Source organism: Lissotriton vulgaris, chromosome 1_1 (genome assembly GCF_964263255.1).
Source record: "Lissotriton vulgaris chromosome 1_1, aLisVul1.2, whole genome shotgun sequence".
Classification (NCBI taxonomy): Eukaryota; Metazoa; Chordata; class Amphibia; order Caudata; family Salamandridae; genus Lissotriton; species Lissotriton vulgaris.
Genome location: NC_141685.1, coordinates 1136700549 through 1136721701, shown reverse-complemented (window position 1 = coordinate 1136721701; position 21153 = coordinate 1136700549). Strand labels below are relative to the sequence as shown.

At 45.8% G+C, this 21153-nt stretch overlaps 1 protein-coding gene across 1 annotated transcript in view; it reads right to left on the bottom strand.

The window, feature by feature from the left end:
• The window catches only part of CS (citrate synthase), a 167486-nt gene extending 147269 nt beyond the window's left edge, over positions 1-20217 (bottom strand). Inside the window, exon 1 of the mRNA XM_086963819.1 lies at positions 20071-20217. Within this exon, the coding sequence (XP_086819945.1) occupies positions 20071-20109 (39 nt within the window). The 5' untranslated portion in view covers positions 20110-20217. The remainder of the gene's footprint in view (positions 1-20070) is intronic.
• Between the last annotated feature and the right edge of the window lie 936 nt (positions 20218-21153).

Sequence of the window (21153 nt, the reverse complement as noted above, 5' to 3'; positions counted from 1 at the left end):
ATAGTTTCCAGAGTCAATAACAAACTGTCATGCAACAGTGAATATTGAAACAGCTGAGCTAGACACGCTGCACAGATATCGCGTCTAAAACCACAACTTTGCATATTAACGCACGGAAAGGAATGGAACCACACACTTTAGGTCACCCGCTTGTGTACACAGTATTCTACAGTTTCTCGTGTACAACTGAAGCAATAAAAAATTCGAATACATGTACAGCCTCGTTATAAGAATGAAGCAAAAATACATTAAATTCAACAATGTTGATACAGTTGGGCAAAGTGAGTTTGTCTGCAGCAAAACACTGCAAATCTGCAGGCGCATTTAGTTTATCGCCCTGCACTCAATCCAGAAATAATAAACTGACATGCACAGCGTGCTTTCATTTTAAAGGGTTACCATGGCATTGCAATGACTGTCTGTGTAACTGTCCAACGTGTTGCTTCCCGGGCTCTGCAGCCGCCCCCGCCCAGGGACATGCCTTTCTGCGGCGGTTTAGGCTGGAAGTGGGGCCCTGTGCCTACCCCGCTCGGTGCCAGCCATGCCCCTCCCTGCAATCACCACAGACCCGGGCAGCCTCCACCTTTCCTCGTGCCCCTTCTCCCTTACCTCCTGCCCCTCCGGTACCACCGCAGCTCTCAGGCCTTAGCAACACAGCCTAGCGGTGCGCCGCACCCCGCCTCAGGGCTTGCCGGGAGTTGTTGTTCACGAGTCAGAGAGTAGTCCCAGCTCCCGCACGAGCTCGGACTGCATATCCCATGGTGCTGTGCGACGGGCGGCCAACGAGCCTGCAGGCAGCATGCGCGTGCTGGGGGATCAACACGTGGAACGATTGAGTGGGCGAGGAGGGCGATTCAAGTCGTCCAGTCGGTCTCTGGGCTTTTCTTTTAATTGACTGGCAGTTTTCAGATGGTAAACATGAAGACTGACAGTAGGATTAGGGTGACAATGGAGAGGTAGTACACATCAAGGGAGGCGATTGACAGCAGTGTAGGCAGGGTACACTGAAGAGACTTGCAGAAGTCCGAAGTGGCAGTAAGTGGACCTTAATTGTAGGGGGGGGGTCGGTGCGCTCGTGTGTGCGCGCGTGTATGTGTGCGACGGCGGGGGGTGTCGTCTCTGTATGTGTGCGTGCGTGGGCGTACGTGTGTGTGCGCATGTATGTGTGTTGGAGCTTCCCAGGAGACAGGAGATGGCCACCGCGAGCACATTAGCGCGCGTTTGGCCCGCTCCGATCCCATGCGCGTGGCCAGCTCTTGTCTCCTCACAATAGGTCTCTGGCGAGACCGCACTTTAGCACGGTTAACGCCATGAAACCTAACAAGGACAGTTCTGTCAGGATACTGTGTGAGCACAAATTTCAGACTACCACCATCATGTGCATTCATTTGCATGGCTTCGGAAGTGCTATGAATAAACCAACACATAAAGATAAACTTAAAAGTAACAAACACTGGCAAAAACCAATAGGTCTGTCCTTAGAAATTGGGAGGTTGTTTTTGTTTACTTATTTAGTGTGAGAAGTTGTCCTGGTATGTGATGGTCACTATTCTAGTGAACACCTGGCACCAGTTCAAACGACCCTTATGGTGATTGCTTGTAAGTCAACCTTATAGACTAGCTATCCTAATGGTAGCATGGACAAAAGCAGTCTTAGGCTAAACTCAAGAGGGCATGTGAAGCCAGCTGTTCTACCATATGCAATCCCTTTAATACCAAATGAAAGGACACCACACAAGTTATATATTATAAAATATATGTATTTATTACTAGAATAATCCCCTGTACTCTTTATGAGCACAGAAGCACAAGCGTTAAACAAAGAACTTCATATAACATACAAAAGTTGGACAAATATGGATAGGCCCGGTGGCCCCTAAAATCATATACTAAAATAGTGGTATAAAAATCACATCACGAACAATGGTAAGGCCTAGGGCCTTGGGAATCGCTGGGGCTACACAGGACTAACAGCAGTTAGGACATAGGAGGCCCACAGGATGCGGGTGCAGTGTCTATAGGCACACGCGTTTACCAATAGAAGTCAATGGTGCGTAAAAGTTACAAAGTTACAGTTTTGGAAGTCTTCCGACTGGACTAGAACTTAACCACTTAAAACTAGGACACTAGAGGTGTAAACCACTACAGGAACACCGGGGTACTCTTGTTACCTCACCCACAGGAAGCGGGTGCATAGGTGTCAAAATGCGTTGGGTTTCGTTGTGGAGTTCTATGGAGCCTGGAGTTGAAGATGCTGCAGGCGACCAGGAGAGAAGAGTCCGGTTGGATCCAAGGGTGGATCGAAGATGTAGAGTACCTGAAAGCAAAGGGGACAGAGTCTGGGTCACTAGCCAGTGACCAGGAAGGAACCAGGCGATGTTGGGTTGCGATCAGGTGATGTCGTGAAGTTTGTCTCCGCTGCCACGTGGACCAGGAAGGATCGAGGATGACCAGGAGGTGGACACGGGCTGTCCCACGAAGGCTCTAGCTGTCGGCGGTGTCTGTTCTCGAATCGGAGTCAACAGGCCTTGGCAAATGCAACCCACGCAGGACTCGAAGATGGCTTCTGGATCAGACCGGGAAGGTCTGATGGGCTGCTCCTTTGCAGGGGAGCAAGGACCAGTCTGGAGCAACCAGACCAGCAGTGAAAATTCGTAGGTTTGTTGTCACGGAGGCCACTAGCCAACGGGCAAGTGACCGGACAACACGTCGAGCAGGAAAATCCAAAAGGGCCCCTCGCAGCACTCTGAGTGTGGAGAGGTGATCTTTGGTGCAAAAGCTGCTCGGGGCTAGGGCTTCTCAATCCCCAATGCACAGCTTCGAGGGTGCCTCGGGAGCTGCACAGGAAGCGCTTCGCTGGCTTTCCAAGATGGCCGGTCCCACGTCTCTTGTCTCCACGGGTCTCAGCTTTGCTGTTTAATGTCTATATGCAGCCTCTAGAGAAGATAGTTCTCCCCTACGGTGTGCGGATTGTCACCTACGCTGACGATACCCAACTTGTGGTCTCTTTGGACCACAAGGATGGTTCGTCTAACACCCTGGGCCCGTGTCTAGAGGCTGTTGCAGAGTGGATGCAACTCTCCCATCTCAAACTCAACAGGGAGAAGACCGAGGTCATGTTACTAGGTAACCCTTCTCCTACCTTCCAGTTGAACTGGCCTTCGTGTCTCGGCACCCCTCCTCTTCCAAAGGACCAGATAAAGAGTTTGGGAATCTGGCTGATAGAGCTCTGGATTTCTCGGTTCAAGCCACTAAAACAGCCTCCGTATGCGTAGGGCTAATGAAAATGCTCAGGAAAGTGCTCCCCTTACTTCCATTCCAGGCGAGAAGGGTCATGGTACAGGCCCTGATACTCTCCCGCCTGGACTATGGAAACGTTTTATATCTAGGGGCTCCGGCATCGGTGACAAAAAAACTCCAAGTCACTCAAAACTGTGCGGCGCGCCTGCTCTTTAACATCCCTCGCTGGCAGTCAGCGAGAACTGCCCTAAAGGAGCTTCAATGGCTCCCAGTGGCTGCAAGAACATTGTTCAAGGCCATGTGCATTCTGCACAAATCCTTTCATCAAACTGGCCCGGCAGTGCTGCTTCCCCTGGTACCGCCTTATGTGCCGCCTAGAACTCTTCGTTCATCCTCTCTGCATTTGGCAACCACGGCAAAAATCAAGAAAGCCTGTTGGGGTGGCCGTTCATTTACTTGCTCAGCAGCAAAGGCATGGAATTCTCTGCCTCTGTCCCTTAGACAAAATGATAATCTGATGTCATTTAGGAGAGACTTAAAAACTTACCTGTTCTCAAAGGCGTACTAACTCTGCCCTGCAGTCGAACACAGTAATCAGTCATCAGCGCTGCGAGGCCTCCGGGCAGTTATGCGCTATATAAGTGGAATTTTTCATTTCATTTCATTTCGGGCTGTTGGAAGTCTGGAAGTCCGGTTCTTGTCGGTCTCTATCGTTCGAGCTCCGGCGGGAGCAACAACAAAGAAAACCTTTGAGCGCTGATGGTGCCTGCTTGTGCAGGGTGGTCACTCCTTGACCACAAGGGAGATTCTTCAGTCTTCTACGTTGAGTAGGATGTCGAAGGGTCCAGAGTTTCGTTTCAAAGTTTCAGTCAGGATGAATTAAAGTCAATGGACACAGCTCCTACCTTTATTCCAAATCAAGGGGCTGGATCTCCTGCTAGGTCCCTCCTATGGGTGGGACCCAGGAAGGGGGTGGTACACCCCTTTCCCTTTGTCCAGTTGCGCACCAGAGCTGGGGCTGGAGTGCCCCAGCACCGGTTTGAACAGGGCTATGCATGGGACACCTTGTGTGCCCCAGGCGTGTCTAGTTTCATTCAGCCCTCCCTGCCCCAATCCACTATCTCCTGTCTGGGGTGGTGTAACACCTCCCTGTGACAGGAAACCTTTTGTCCAGGCCTCCCCTGCCGGAGTTTCGGTCAGCAGCAGGAGGCCAGACTTGTGTCTGTGGCAGCAGCATCCATTTTGTGATGCTGAGGCTCTGGTTAGTTGTAACCGCGTTTAAGGAAAGTAACATGTCTTCTCCCTCTAGAAGGGTGGAATGCTACCCCCGTCACCAGGACTGGCAAGGGGGTAGTATTCCAAAGCGTATGACTCCTTACACGACATGTTTTGATAAAGCCAAAACATAGTTAGCATTCAACCGCAAGGTTCATAATGCACTTAAGAGTATATGGTATGGCAATATCCTAGAACAGCTATGAGGACATGGTTCCGAAAGCTGCAGACAGGCTCAGCTCATGCTAGAGCACCATCTCACATAAAACCAAGCATTCTGCCTCAAGGATTGTTAAGGCCTGCCATAGGAGTGACTTATAGGTGTATATGTGTCCAGATATAAGGTTAGATATAGGTATACTATATCTAAGCAAGGGGTGATTACACCACCTTGCCCCAGCTGAGGGATCAGCCAGTTGTGTCAATTTAGATGGCCAGCCAGGGGTGGCAAAAGATATGCTACAGCCAGGGGCGGCTGGTGACATTTGAAAGTGGTGGGGCGTAAACTAATTTGCATATTGCACCGCAGCGAGCGAGCACAGCGAGCGAGCGAGCCCGAACCACCTTGCATCCATCCATACATCATTCATGCATCCACCCATCCATCCACCCACCCACCAATTCTGCATTCATCCTGCATCCATCATTCATTCATGCATCCACCCATCCATCCAGCATCCATCATTCATTCATGCATTCACCCATCCATCCATCCTGCATCCATCATTCATTCATGCATCCACCCATCCACCATTCCATCCTGCATCCATCCATCCATCATTCATTCATGCATCCATCCATCCACCCATCCATCCACCCTTCCACCCATCCATCATCCATCCTGCATCCATTCATGTGTCCACCCATCCATCCATCCTGCATCCATCATTCATTCATGCACCCATCCATCCATCCATCCACCCATCCATCCTGCATCCATCATTCATTCATCCACCCATCCATCCATCCACCCATCCAGCATCCATCCATCATTCATGCATCCATCCATCCACCCATCCATCATCCATTCCTGCATCCATTCATGCATCCATCCATCCATCCTGCATCCATCATTCATTCATGCACCCATCCATCCACCCTGCATCCATCCTGCATCCATCATTCATTCATCCACCCATCCTGCATCCATCCTGCATCCATCATTCATTCATGCATCCACCCATCCATTCATCCACCCATCATTCATCCATCATCCATCCATCCACCCATCCTGCATCCATCATTCATTCATGCACCCATCCATCCACCCTGCATCCATCATTCATTCATTTACCCATCCACCCATCCTGCATCCATCCTGCATCCATCATTCATTCATCCACCCATCCATTCATCCACCCATCATTCATCCATCATCCATCCACCCATCCTGCATCCATCATTCATTCATGCACCCATCCATCCACCCTGCATCCATCCTGCATCCATCATGCATCCATCATTCATTCATGCATCCACCCATCCATTCATCCACCCATCATTCATCCATCATCCATCCATCCATCCACCCATCCTGCATCCATCATTCATTCATGCACCCATCCATCCACCCTGCATCCATCATTCATTCATTTACCCATCCACCCATCCTGCATCCATCCTGCATCCATCATTCATTCATCCACCCATCCATTCATCCACCCATCATTCATCCATCATCCATCCACCCATCCTGCATCCATCATTCATTCATGCACCCATCCATCCACCCTGCACCCATCCTGCATTCATCTACCCATCCACCCATCCTGCATCCATCCTGCATCCATCATTCATTCATGCATCCACCCATCCATTCATCCACCCATCATTCATCCTGCATCCATTCATGCATCCATCCATCATTCATGTATTTTTATGACCCTATAACTTGCACACAGCTTGTCAGTGTTTAATACCAGTCTCGAACCTTGTACTCCAGCACCAATGATACATGATTAATATTAATTGTTTTTAAAAACATGTATTTATTAGACACCAATTTCACACCTTAGTCGGAACATCATTTTTATTTGTTTTTTAAAATTTCTATTTATTTAACACCAGTGTAAGTCATGTATACATTTTTATGGTTCGATAAGAGGCTCGAACCTGGTTTCCCATCACCAAAGTCGGCCGTGCTATCCGTCAGGGGTTATGTAACAGGGCTATGTAGTGACCAGCCAATCCTGTGCCAGGATTGGCTGGGGGGGCACCATGACTCCTCGCCCAGTCGCCCTGTGTAACCCCGGGGGCTGCGGCCCGCCCCCTGGTCCTCTCTCTAAGGGGGAATTCACAAGAAAACGATCTGCGCATGCGCGGGCATGTTTGTGCCCAAAAATACACTTGCGCAGCTGCAGCAGCCCGATCCTTCCCCCCCCCCCCCCCCCCCGCCCCCCTTGCGCACTCCGGGAAGGTCGGGTGTCTCCCGGTTTCCCGCCGGCAGATAGCGCGATTTTTTTAAATAATTGTGTTTGGCTTCTAGTGACGACGTGGTGGGTCCATGGGGCTTAGTGGGGCTTCGCCCCAATGGACGCACCGCGCCTGGCTACAGCCCCTGGTAGGCCTTGGATGCACCTATGCCCTGGGTGCCTATAGTACACACTACAGGGGCTCATAAGGTGACCCAATATCCACTTGGATATGTACCTAATGTTCATGGAGTCCATTTTACAGAGAGAGCAGATAGCCTGGGGTCCTGATTAGCAGGATCCCAGGCTAACTAAGTCGAAATCCAGCTAAACACTAGGCAAAAAATCTGGGGTAACCATAGTCAGGTATCCACCTTCCTACATTTAGCAAACCTGCAATATGGAAAAACTGCGGGAAAATATAATAAAAGGAGAAGGCCAGAGCCCCATCACACCAGCACACGCACTTCTCATGTTCCTGTGCACATGTGATCAAACAAAATTCTGGCACTCATAGTGCGGACAGCCAGTGAATGAAGTGAATTGACCAACGCTGCGTAACCTGAATTCATGGGGCAGTAGATGAACGGGACAACAAGTGGGAGATATGCAATTCTATTTAGAACAACCTTGCTCAACTATCAAATGACAAAATCAAGGGGCAGCTCCAGTGGAAATGCTAATGGTATATAAAGCAAATAGGGCAAAAATATGAAGCTTTTCCATCCATGTGAAAACTTACACATGCATAACGAAGTGGCGAAATCCCGGTTAGGTAGCACACCAAAAGGGTCCAGACACTAAAGCGGGTTGCAATTTCTGGCTCTAAAGGTGGGGAGCAAGGGCAGATGGAGGTTTTGCGAGTTGTGGGGATCCCACAACTCCTAAACAGCAAAATAAACTTTTAAAGGCACATAAGCTGCCACTGGAGATCAGAGAATAGTGAGGGAGGTTTAAAAGGGAGCCAACTAAGGTGGAACTGCTGCTATTCACAGCCCAGATCTTTTGGTTTGAAAAAGGAAAGGGCTGAGGATTATGTCCGTACATTTCGGCGAGTCGATCACTGTACAGACTAATGTGCCCCTTTAGGCCATTCTGTCCTACAAGATTTACTTTAGGAGGTGGCAGGGATTAAATTATCCCATGTATATGCAGGCATTTACACTGAACCTTCAACAATCACATCTAGCCTAGTCATTGGCTGCAGGAATAGCATACATCCCTTTCTGTTGCCGACAGCTTCAATGCAGGCTTCACACAAGTGGCAACGGGGGCGTTCGTTCTTCCACTTTACACTGGCAATGCTCCACAGTCCAATATGACAGCACTGCTGGCACTAAAGAGCTGCTTTGCTTGTCCCTCCCAATCGGCGCATAACAGGTTCACGTTTACCCTTGGATTCAGAGAGGAAGCGTTATCAGCACAGGTTGTAAATGTCCGAGTCCGACGGATAGCGGGCTTGATAGCAGACGGAAGGTGATGGGGTGGGTACCGCCCCCCTCCTCGCTCACGGCTAGTTTTCGTGAGCCAGAAACGCGATGCCAGTTAAACCGGACAGCAGGGATCATTCCGACTCGGAACGGCCCTTTTTCAAGGCGCATGACAAAGCTATTTACAATGGGATTTGTTGGCCCGTCTCCAGCCTGGTTAGAAGGCTGGTTTGTTCATGCACAACGTACATTTTGGGGCTCCTGGGTGAATAGACTGGTATAGTTATTCTTGGCAGCGAAGCTTGAAGAGCAGGGCGGATTACTGTGTGGAAGCTCAAGTTAATCTACTGTATTTTTTTTTCAATGTGCTTTGAGCCGCGCATGCAGAAAAGAGCTAAACAAGTGGACAAAATAAGATCTGCATTTAAAGTGACAACACTGCACAAAAGGGCAGACATTTTAAAAACCAACCGCCTTCAACTGGCGACTCTGGGTCTAGGGCATAGTGTGATCTCAGGCGGTTCCTACGCATTAATCCATTTTCTATCTGAGCTCAATACCAGTAGTGTGCGGAGAACAGCAACAGATTCCCCCTACTGGAAGTAATGTAAGGCACTGAAAGAACAAGTGGGGCCATGTGTGAGGGGAGGATGCTAGACCTGTACAACACAGATGGGAATTATGATCCAGAACCGTGATCACAATTATGCAATTCTTTAGGCTGCGGTGGCACTGGCATACATGCCAACATTTTGAAAGGGGAACGTGGGAGACAAAAAAATACTCGAGAGAATGCATTTCTCCTATTGAAGGAGATGCAAAATCAGGCAGCAGACATTAAAAAGAAAGTAATTTTTGGCTTTAAACCCGGGAGCCTCCCGTCTAATTCTGGTCTATTGGCTTGTATGCACTGGCTCCCCAAACACAAAGATCCCCAAATTCGGCTACCACCTAACAGAAGGACGCCTTTTCAGTTCCTGTGCCTGACGCAACATGACGCTTAAACGCCAAACAATTTTTTTTCACATTTCTGAAACTATGGAGTACATTAGCCCTGAGCCAAAGAGAAAAGAACCACAGGGTGATTATACCCAAAGCTAAAGGTGGTGTGGTGGGACCTGCTACCGATGTGAGTGTAAGAATACGCACAAAGCCTCTAAAAATTAAGTCTCTGGCACTAAAAACCTTGTAGTGAAGTACTTGATTAGTATGGCTAGAGCAAAGGTTTTGGCCCAACTGAATTTGTCTGTTGCTTCTGGACACTAACAGGGTTTCACAACTTGGCTGTGGCCATTCGAAGCTAGCTCATCAACTCCGGCCCTTTAATATATGGTGCTGGTACTTATGCCAAACACATGGATCTATGAGGTAGAAACAAGGCAGCTTGTAAGCTTAAGATTTGTAAAACAGTGGCTAAAGCAGCAGCAAGAGGTCAGTACTGCCAAACGTTAGATTTTATTGTCATTTTATCCTATTTGGTTGTGTGGTATTAAACACCACTCAACAGCAATAAAATCATTAAGAAATATTTCCATCATATAAAATTCCTATCATGTTTGTAAAAAAAAAAAAAAATCTCTGGTGGATACTTGAGCTTTGGACTTCAGTCTGCAAATGATCACTAGCTCCAGGTGTTCAAGGCTTTGCCATACAGGTGACCATAAAAGCAGTGTCTCCTTAAAGCTACCTACAAACTACTACTTCCATAGTACTATTCTACCAGTCAACACCTTTCGCTGGGATTAAGAAGGTGTGGAGTTAATAGGGGGAACTTCTCTGCTGGCACCCCAATGTAACTGACTGAACGGAGAAGTGATCCAAGCTCTTCCACCGTAATTCTGGTGGAACTGGAAAGGCAGGTATTTACTAGAACACCTGAACAAGAATGTGCTTTAGTTTAATCTTCACCAAATTCCAAAAGAGTTAGCGTCTGCCACTTGCCCCCCAAAGCGCTACCATATGCACAGTTCAATACTAGTGAAGATAGGATGTAAACTGAGTTCACAATCCTTTTCAGGTCACTCCCTACATATGTAACCAACTCAAGTAAGGAATTTAAAGTGCGTGAAACACTGCTTCCTTCTGCAGCACGTGTGTGAAGGAGTGTTGCAAGGAGGAAACACCATGTAGTAATAACCATTGACAAATCTTCAATTCCTGTGCATGGGGAGGGTTTGAAGCGATAGCACATTTGAGAGGCATAGGAGGAGCATGTTGCTGCAGATGCTTTAATCGTTCAGACTTCAGATACACGCGAACAAGTACAAAAAATGTGGAGTTTTTTGAATTATTCCATCTTCATTACGCTTTACTGATAAAGAGACTAATTTTAGAGAAGTTGAAAACGTGGTTATTCAATTGGGATTAATCAGTATTGAGAAGTTCTGTCTTAGTCTTCATTAGCGCCGGGATGCCAGTTCAGGGCACCTGTTGCTCTGTGTACGCTCCTTCATTCATTAATTTCAAGCAGTTCTTCTGCTCAGACTTCTCCCAAAATTAGATGTAGTAAATACCACATTGGGTGTCCGGCAGACTAAGCTCAGGAGGATCGCCGAACAGAAGGTATTCATGGGTTGGTTCGCCAAGGTTACTCGAGCCTGCAAACATATCTCTAGTAGAGGTCAACGGAAGGTAGTGGTTCTCTATAACTGGCAAGTCAATTGCTCAGTAACAATAGCTAGCACTAGAGATAAGCCAGGCCACAGTCCAGAAAATTAGGTTACAGCAATGAAGAGTTAGAGAAATCCAACTAAACATCCACTGGCATGAACCAAACCAAGTGCTACTGACGGCAGAGGCACTCAGTACATTTGAAATAACTTGTTAGGAATGGGGTTTCTGGTTGGCTAGGGTATGGACCTAAGCCAGACAGAACCCACCACTCTAGGCAGGGTAAACTAGATACACACCTAGGATAACTTGTTCTCACCCTCCGGTAGCTTGGAGCAGAACAGGCAACATGTGTAGTATTTGTGTCACACACACAGTAAAGCAATGACAGGCCACAAAAAAGCTCCACACAGGTTTAGAAAAATAGGGACTATTTATTGCATAAAATAAGACCAAGGCGACAAAAATCCAATCAGTTGTGCTTAAATCAACTGTGCTCCGTTTAGACCCTTTATGGTAATTCTTCTTGGCAAGAACGGCATAATGGCAGGGTTTGAGCTTGGATTCAACGCTTCCTTACGTGGTCTCAAGGGGGCGGGAATGCAGCCAAGTAACTTCCCCCCAGCTGCCTGCGACATTGCATGGTCAGTGGCAAAGAAGGCATGGCCCCTGTTATGTACAGTACCTTTTGATGATGAATGCAGCCACGTTCAGCGAGTCGCACTGCGACCCCGCTTGAGGATGGAGATGAGGCACACAGTCGTCAAGCTCTCCCTGCTTCGGGAGAGTGCATGCCCAGCACATCTCGCTGTTGGGGGAACAGGGATGCAGGGTCGAGGCACATACGCTGGTCATAGCTCACAGCGGGCTTGTAGTGAGGAGCGCTGATCCTTCAAGCACATAGGAACACAGAGGCAATGCTCCTTTTAATGCCTGTGTAAACAGAGGCGCTGCTACCCAGGCACTTCTCACGGGGGAAGCGTGGATCTTTTCATCAACTGGATAATAAGGAACTTGGCTCCTCAGGCACATATCAAGAGGGGGAGCGCTGACCTTGAAGCAAGTGTGTAGCAAGGAGCGCTACCAAGTGTGGAACGATGTGAGGGGCTGGGGTAAAGCGCATGGCTCACTCATCAGCAGTGCCAGCTGGTAAACTGCCACGCTCCTACATAGCGGAGCACTTGCTTTAGCGGAATGGTGCAATGAGCTGGAATCAAGTAGATCACAAGGTATTTGATGCCCGGACCTTAGGGAGAACAGGGGACAAGTCAACAATCCATTGGAGTCACTCTGGGGCTTAGTCCTTGGTCCTATAGCAGGGCAGAGGTCAGCAGACAGCACAATAAAGCAGGGAAGCAGTTCCTTAGAACAGTCAGGAACAGCAGAGTGGCAATCCTTAAGCACATCATGCGTTACTCCAGTAGAGGTTCTTCGAGGGTACAGTAGTGTACAACTTTGATACTGCCAGGGCCCTAATACTTCAGACTCTAAAGTGCATTTGATGCACACGGATCCTTTTCAGCTCAACCTGGCTCCAGACTACCAGTAGGGGGTAAATCACCCCTTTGTGTGGGGGCAGGACACAACATATTCAGATGCAAGTGTGAACTACCTCTCCCTGCCCAGGAAGACCATCAGTATGCAGATGTATCCCCTGTCCCAACCAACCATTCCCGTGTTGTGGCTGTCTAGAGAGTATGCACAAAGTGTAGCTGTCACCTAACCCAGAAGTGTACTGGAGCTAGGTTGCAGGCACACAGAGCAAAGTTAACAGCAGAGAAATGCCCACTTTCTAAAAGTGGCATTTCTAAAATGGTAATGTCAAATCCAACTTTATAACTAAAGAGGATTTATCATCACCCTTCCAAAGGTATTAAACATGAAGTAGCTACTCCTTTCCAATCGGAATTGCATCTCAAAAGGTATTTTAAGAAATTCCCAATGCTAGTCTGTGGAAGGAATGGGCCTTATAGCAGTGAGACATGAATTTAGCTGTTTGTCAATTCTAGGACATATACAACTTAACAGTACAAGCCCTGCCTTTTAGTCACACAACACACTGCCCTTAGGGGGACCTAGGGCTTTTAAATGCCAAGTCCAAGTGGCAGTAAACTGTGCACACAGGCACTGCAATGGCAGGCATGAGATATGTTTGAAAGGCTACTTGTGTGGGTGGCACAGCTAGTGCTGTAAAGGCCATGGGTGCAACTTTACAAGGGACTTGCAGGTAAAATAAATATGCAGGTATACACCAATGAACCGTGTTTAGGGGAGAAGCACAAGCACTTTAGCAATGATTAGCAGTCTTTAAGTGCTCAGAGTCCTATGGCCAACAAAAAGATGCAGCAAGAAGTGGGAGGCAAAAGGTAAAAAGTATGGAGAGGCGGAAACCACCCCAAGGATGACAGGTCTAACACCCCTTCAGCTCAATACCAACTTTAACAAGGAGAAATGCATTTGCCAAAATGTATCCCATGCTAAGGCTACCAGGCCATGAAAAATTATTCACACCCATACTGCTATGAATAGGAGAGCGGGAAATAGCATTGTCAGAGGTAGTAAGTGCTATATAAATGCAATTTAGTGAAATAAATATTTGGAAGGGAACAAATATAGCCAAGTGTGCACTGTGATTCATTACATTCAATGCAGACAGCTAACCTGGGCAACTACTATGAGAAAACGATGAAAAAAACAGACTGCCATGGATGAGATTAGGAGCTGGCAATCCATCCCACTTATTGATGATTGTGGTTTAACATTGCATCCATATCCATGCTAGTGGCACTTAGTAACGCTTTCAGTAAAGAATGTATCATGTTGATCTGCCGGGTTCATTGCTGAGCGATAATCTTAAGTCAGCAGTCACACATTAATTTTTAATGAAGGTTGCATTCTACGCATAACCGTGAGTGTACAATAAAAACCAGAGACAGATTTCCGTACAAAGAGAGCAACACAATATTCATAAACGTGGCATAGAGTAAAAGTAATAAACTTTTTGTGGCCATGCACTGGCCAAAGAAATTGGCTTAATCAACGCTAGGTGAAAAATACGATCTAGAGTGCAGAAAACAATAGGCTTTTCAGATACAATATATATCTTGTAGAACGTGTTGTTTTTATGCTCTAATTTCAAATGTAGAGGTGCTTGACGTACATACACCCAGGTAACAGTTGAGAGGTTGTTGGGTGCTAAATGTGTGACAACGAATGACAATACTCACCTGCAAGGATTTCCAAAAACTAGGCCTACCATGCAGGTGCATGTATTGTCCAAAGCACAGTTCATCTAAAAAGGCAACAGGGGTGTACCCCCTTTTGCCTGATCCATGCCTAACATGGAGTTAAAATAAGCCTACTCTCAGAGTTAAAATTACTAGCCCTGACCACCCCAGATTAGAGTGAATGTTCCAGTTAGTGCTGAACACTGCAAGCCAGCTTCAAGCACATTATTACCTCGACTCACTCACTAACCACCAAGATTTTGACGAGCCAGTTACAAAAGTGAATGAAGCACTGCCTCCATGAGCAATGTTTTAATAATAGTGTTATTAGGGTAATTGGCCATAAAACATGGACTAAAAGTGTAATTAATTCATACACAGTTTTAAAAAACAAGAATAGCCCTTAAAATTATACATGCCAAATATTAACGATGCAAATGATTTATTAGTTCAAGTACAATACAAATTCGCAGCGAGGGCAATTTTCTTTGGTCCCAATGTAATATCAGATGCCCTCTGCACAGACCTTATTCCAGCTTCACTGGTGACCGGTTTAAGATCAGTCTTTTGTGAAATGTTTGCAGCTGGGCAGATAATATATGAGCCAGTCTTGTGGACGGCATCTTTTCTACCGGAACTGGGAATTTCTTAACCATACATTTAAATAACAACGATTCTGATATACAATTAGACAGAACCTTACCACTTTACACTGCAATCAGTGACCTAGACAGTAAAACAGATAATCGGCAATTCGAAGTGCGTTTCTTCTAGATTTACAAAAAACGCCCGTCTTTTTTAGAAGCTAACAAATATATATGTCACAAATTATCTCTAAGTGGCTAAATATTTTAAGTGACTGTTAAACTGGGATCTGCTTAACTATTTTCTGGTGGTCAAAATTCGCCTCATAATGCCGTGACAGTGATGTAATCATAGTGACTCACTGAGTAAAAGGTTCAAAACCTCGCTCAGAACGTGAAGTAGAAATAAGTTCACGGATCTATGTGGCTACATGCAAACAGTACATCTGTTTGTCGCCACAAAGATGGTGCAGGGCAGGCAGACAAGGAGGTAAGGAAAACAAAAATCTGTAAAACATTACAAAGCAGTCCCGGGCATGTTAAAAGATTTGGCGCGTCTCTGCGGAGTAAAAGTTGTACCACGCCCCTTTTAAAGACTGTCCTGTCTTATGCCTGGCTATTTGCGGCACAGATCTCCTTTCAAAAGTCAGCCAAATATTCTGCAAGGTCGCAGCACAAACACAGCACCCAATGTTGGCTACACTATACAACCCCAAAAGTCTGGAAATGCCCTTCCACAACTGCCAACCAATTCCTAGTTTGCTTACAACGACATGTTACTTCGCAGACTCAAGAAGAATTAGTTTCATTTAGTAGCCAATATGGACACTCTTATATACAGTTATTGACACAGTTGTACAGCACCCAAAATATATATTACTGATAAAAAAAAAACGCCAGCTAACCTTGGAGCTGATTAAAGGTTCGCAGAGTGGAGTTAGGGGTCCTGGGTGCCACAAACCTGGTTCAACGATTAGGAAACTATATCTGGAGTAGCAAAAAAGATTGGTGTAGACAGTGTTACAAGATGTCCAGGTCCTAGCAGGCACTTAATTTGTTAAGGGTGGTGGGTAGTTAAGCATAGCATGCTCAAACGGGATTCTGAATGGTCTTCTTTCTTAAACAGTGGAGAAGCTCTCAAACGAGGGCAGATGAGTCACCTAATGCACCTTATTGTGCCATTGGTGTCTTCTGTCATATGTGCCAAGAAGGAGTGTGATCCCAGATGATCCTGAGACTATTCAGTCACAACACAATTATGTGCAGTTTCCCATTTTGAGACGTAGACAAACCAGGTGTGATCGAGGACACTTATCTTGAATTTGTCATATAGGGACTTAATCCTAATCATCAGTTGGACAGAGTTCTACATTCTGAAAGCACTTAAAAAAAAAAAAAGGTAGCTCCAAAGTTTGCTTTTTAAAGGCGTGACTTTCCAGAAGCAAAGCTGCTGCACTGCTACAAGAGCAGTAACCACATAAGATGACTGGTTTGTGTGCCAGGTAATGAAAAGGTTTCACATTCAAAGTCTTGTTGGCAAAGCAAACCAGCTTAAATAAGGTTCTGGCCTCAAGAGAAAACCATTTTAGGGTGATTAGCCCTGGGGTCACGTGGTCTATGTTCTACAGCACAAATTAGTCTAAACATAACTTTCAGCGCTGCTTTTAACGGAGCCCGGTGGACCCAGGCCCAACCCACCCGGTGCTACTGCATCACTCTTGCTTCTGTCTTCTCCTTGCTTTTCCCTCGTTTTCACTGCTTCCTAGATGCCTTCCCCCCAAGTTTACTGCCTATTGTTTGCTTTTCCCCTCGCTTCACTACTTTCACCTTGCTATTTCCCATTTTTTTTAGTGCCTTCTTCGTTTTCACAGGTTTCTCTTCGTTTTTACCCCCAGGTTTTTGACTAACTTCTCTTTCCCAATGACCCTAAAGACATGGCTGTTCGAATGAGCCTCCGGGACCTGCAAGTGCCTTGATACCCTGGCAGGTGATTAGCCACGATAAGAAATCCTGAATGATTGGTGTACTCCCGGAATACCAGACAGTCAGGAGTTCGTTTTAAACTAGGTTTCGAAAATACCATTGATTGGACAAATAATCTTCTGTAGGGATGAGGGTATAAAATCACTTGGTGGGGTGCAATGTGATGGACCCATTAACTGAAGCGCTTATGTTGGTTTGGAAATTCAGGCTTTTGTTGAAGGTAAAGCTTAGACATTTTGAACAAAGGTTGGCTTGCGGTCAAGTAGATTTAGTGCATAAAGACAGGCTCATGCGAGATAACAGCAGGAACAGCATCTTCTGTGGGCTCATGTTGAGAAGTAGCAAGACATTGATGTCTTGTAATTACTGCAAGTCCAGCAATGTCCTTTATCACAGAGACTATTGTGTATAGCTCTGTTAGCGGACTAAAGAGGCAAGTGAGAGGTTCCAGGTACAGATTGAATAGTGTCAGGGAGAGATTACAGCCCTGAGAGAACCCTTTGTTTAAGACTCGTGGAGCTGAAAGTAGAGTGACAGTTTAACTTGCGGCGACTGGTTTGGATGATAGGATTCAAACCATCTCCGAACTGTACCAATGATCCCCATTCATTATTCTAAGGTTTATAGTACTGAAGCACTGTCTATTATGTAAAATGAAGCCAACAGGTCAAGGAAAACGAGAAGTCAAGATTTACAGGAGGCAGTAAATTGGTGACATTTTGTAGTATCACCATCTGTGCTGCAGCTGCATCTGAATCCAAACTGGAGCTCATCGAAAGGGTTGGGGTCTTGGATGGAATTTTTTTGTCAAGAAGGTAAGGGCATGACAGCTTCACCAATACGAGACAAGACACCTCCAGATCATCCATGACTACTTTATACATTTTCAAGAACTTGAACAGGGCCAGTCCTTACCAATTAGACCAGATTATTCAAATACATGGTTTCCTCGCTGCATCCTGTATTGACAGATTCACATCTCTCCTCTACCCATGTGGTATTTGAAGCACCAATTCCTAACAGTATTAACATGTTAGAAATGACCAACAAATGTAAAACCAAAAAGTAAATAAATAGAAAAATAACATATATTCAAGGTGACAACTGTTTTTCAGTGGTAGAAGTCAGAGGGAGTTGAAGACAGTACTATATCAAATAAAACCAAAGGCACAGACCACAACAGTTGACAACCTAAAAATGCAACACGAAGATGTTGGAATCTTAGCAACAGATTTTTCAGTTTATTTGCTTACAGGTACGGATTTACTTCTCCACCCCACTTCAAATGTGGTGTGACAATCAATAAATACCCTTCAGCCAGAGTCAGGATGGAGCTGATGGAGCTTAAGGCGCACCACCATTTATGAAATTAGGTTAACCTATGAGAGATCCTACCTTAGCAGATACCTTCACAGACCTCAGCCCAGTGTGATGGGAGAGAGTGGGACGGAAGTTGGTTCCATATTAAATACAAAACAACGTGAGAGGAAGACATTTCGAAGATGCAATTATATTGGGATAGTGTTCGTTGACCTTCTGAGGCAGCCTGGAGGTGTTTGTGTACAGCCTGAGGCGCACCCCTTGGTCTTGCAACAGCAAAAGAGGTGATAATAGTATTTTAGCCAGGAAGTAGGCTCAGTGAGTTGATTCCTTATTTATGCCTTTGTTGGGCCCCAAGTTCAGGAGACAGATTCCAACAGCGCCAACTCAGCATTCTATTTTATCAAGGTCAATAAAGTGAATACCTTTAAAGTGAATAATGTACCCACTTACAAACAGTGCTCATAATCAGCAGTCATGAACTACATACGTTGCGTTATATAATAAGTTGTTTTACTGTGCTAACCTAATTAAGAAACAATGGAGCAGTATGCAATTGCAGGATAGGTAGCGTTTAGACATAATTTACACATGTAGGGGAGCGACACCACTGGGGTGGTCCTACCACTGCCATCTGAAAAGTGTTTTTTCAACATTCCCTATATTAGATGCGAATTACAAATAAATTCTCCAAAGCTGTGAAAACAGGGGAAATAGTGATCCTGGCTAGCTTTGGAAATGTTACGAAAGGGATATGTTATCATAGGACTATCAATAGCACTCATCTAGTTTCATTTGAACCAAAAGAAGAAATTAATTCCTCAGTAAAAGAGCCGTCCAATTATCCCACTTATCGTAATACAGTGCTTGGAACTGAGTGAAAAGGTATAGATTAATATGGCATTTAACACTTGCCATCGATTAGTCCAGGATAGAAGTTGCGTCTCTCTGTATATATATTCCAAGTTGGCATAATGAAAATGGATATTGATAAAACCACAATACAATCGTAAAGATAAATGCAAGTGTGAACAATGACTAGTATAACAATCAAATTCTGGATTACATCAGGAATAATATGCAACTACAGTGCTTTAGTTATACTTCAAATCAATTTTCGATATTCATATGAAGGAGAGCTGAAAGGTGTAACAGCCTCAACTCCAAGGCCCGACTGCAAATAAAATTATTGGGTTGTATAATATGTACAATATGGCTTGACAATGCAGGTAGGTAATAGTGCTAGTATCACATGTGCCCTATGCAAACGCTGACATTATTACGCTTCCTACTATGAAATTAGCCAGGGTATCCGTGCTTTATGGGTATACACCCTTAACTTCTCTAGTGCCTTTCGTATTGGACATTTATTTGTGAAGTAGAAGTGTCCACATTGAAACGTACACACACTGTAGGATTAAGCCTGGGATGATTAGCTCCGAGTCCGTAGCCCATCCTTCCGAAAGAAGAATCCTCTATTTGAAAAGATGTGCTACACGAAAGGCCCTCAGCCTACCGACTTGAACTAATTTCTGGGGCATTCAACCTCGAGGGGGTTCATGGGAAGTCTTCGTTTTAATATTATGAAGTCAAAATGCGGGCATAACAAAATAAAACAGTGTGAAGTATACTGTGTTCATGAACTCTTGTAAGGCAAACCTAACTTATTGAGGGAGGGCAATACCTGGTACTGTCTATGCTGCAAAGGAGAGTGGCTAGGTCTGGGGGCACGAGAGGTCGCCACAGTGGGAGAATGATCTAGTGATTAAGGAAATGTTGTGCTTGTCCCTCTAAGATTTCGTCTTGCGAGTGGCTATACTTGGTTATTCGGATTCAGGCATCCGCTTTCAATTCCATTACTCTCCTTACTTAGGTCTGTCTCTACTGCTCCCTCTGGCCTTGCTACCTCATCACGTTCCCTTCCGCCCCAACTTCCCTTCTCCTTCTACAGCTGCGCCTCAGCCCCACAACTCCCAATACCCACTCTCACCCGGGTCCCCAGAAGCCGGCTGACGTTTAGCAAGGCCATGGTGCTTCGGTTCGGGTGCGCTGCAGACCGAGGACAAGGTTGAAAGGACTCCGCTCCCAACCACCGGCTCCGCCTCCCACAGCACACACCGGAAGTCCCGCCCTCCGCCTCTGAAAAGCGTTTCAAGCCTCACTTCACGACTCTGAACTTTCTACTATTGGCTGTGAACACCACACGCCTGCTCTCGAAATGGCTCTCATGTACGCAGAGTCCGCCCCTCAGCCTTCCCACAAAAGGAGACTCCTCGAGCCAACTACGCCCTGGCTTCGATCTGTATTCACATAGGGTCACATGTAAATGAGAGCGGAAGAGAAAGGACAGTGCACATGTAAATGAGAGCGGAAGAGAAAGGACAGTGTTCAGGAGCGTTGGACCGCCAATTGTTGGAATATAGAAATCCAGCGTCATCTTTGAAAGCAACATTTTACCTTATAATTGATAAAAGGAACAGCGTCTCTGACATATTAAGCTATTTATACATCATCATTTTACAATAAAAGTTACAGCTATGCCAATATTGCTAAACGTATTATTCTGTATTTGTTTAGCAAATGTTTTCGCTTAGCTCGTGGCATTCCCGAAACTATGATTATCTAAAGCAAATTAGTTCGCCGTCTCTCCCTGGTTTATGCAGACATACGACTGATAATTTTTCCGAGATGACTTTCCTTGTAGCGGTACTTTCTTCTAGTCTTCCTTTAATGTCCATGATTACGGCGGGCGGGGATTTCTTACAGTATTGTGACGTACATCATTAGGTGTTACTGCCTGGCACCTGCCCTTCCCCTCCGTTCAGAGGCGTGTCGTGTGGTTTCCTTCTGAAGAGGAGGAAAGGAATTTTGTTTGGTAATATGAAGAATTGATATGTAGTGTGGAAGCAAGTGACTGTAGAATAAGATTGGTGTAGGTTAAAAGATCGGCCGGCTGCCTGTTGCACTGTCGAGCCACACCCAAAAGCCTATGTACGTTAATTACTACCCTTCCTGTCCTGCTGCCAGAGGGAAAAAAAACATAATGTTTCTAGCAATCTAAGACACTTCAATT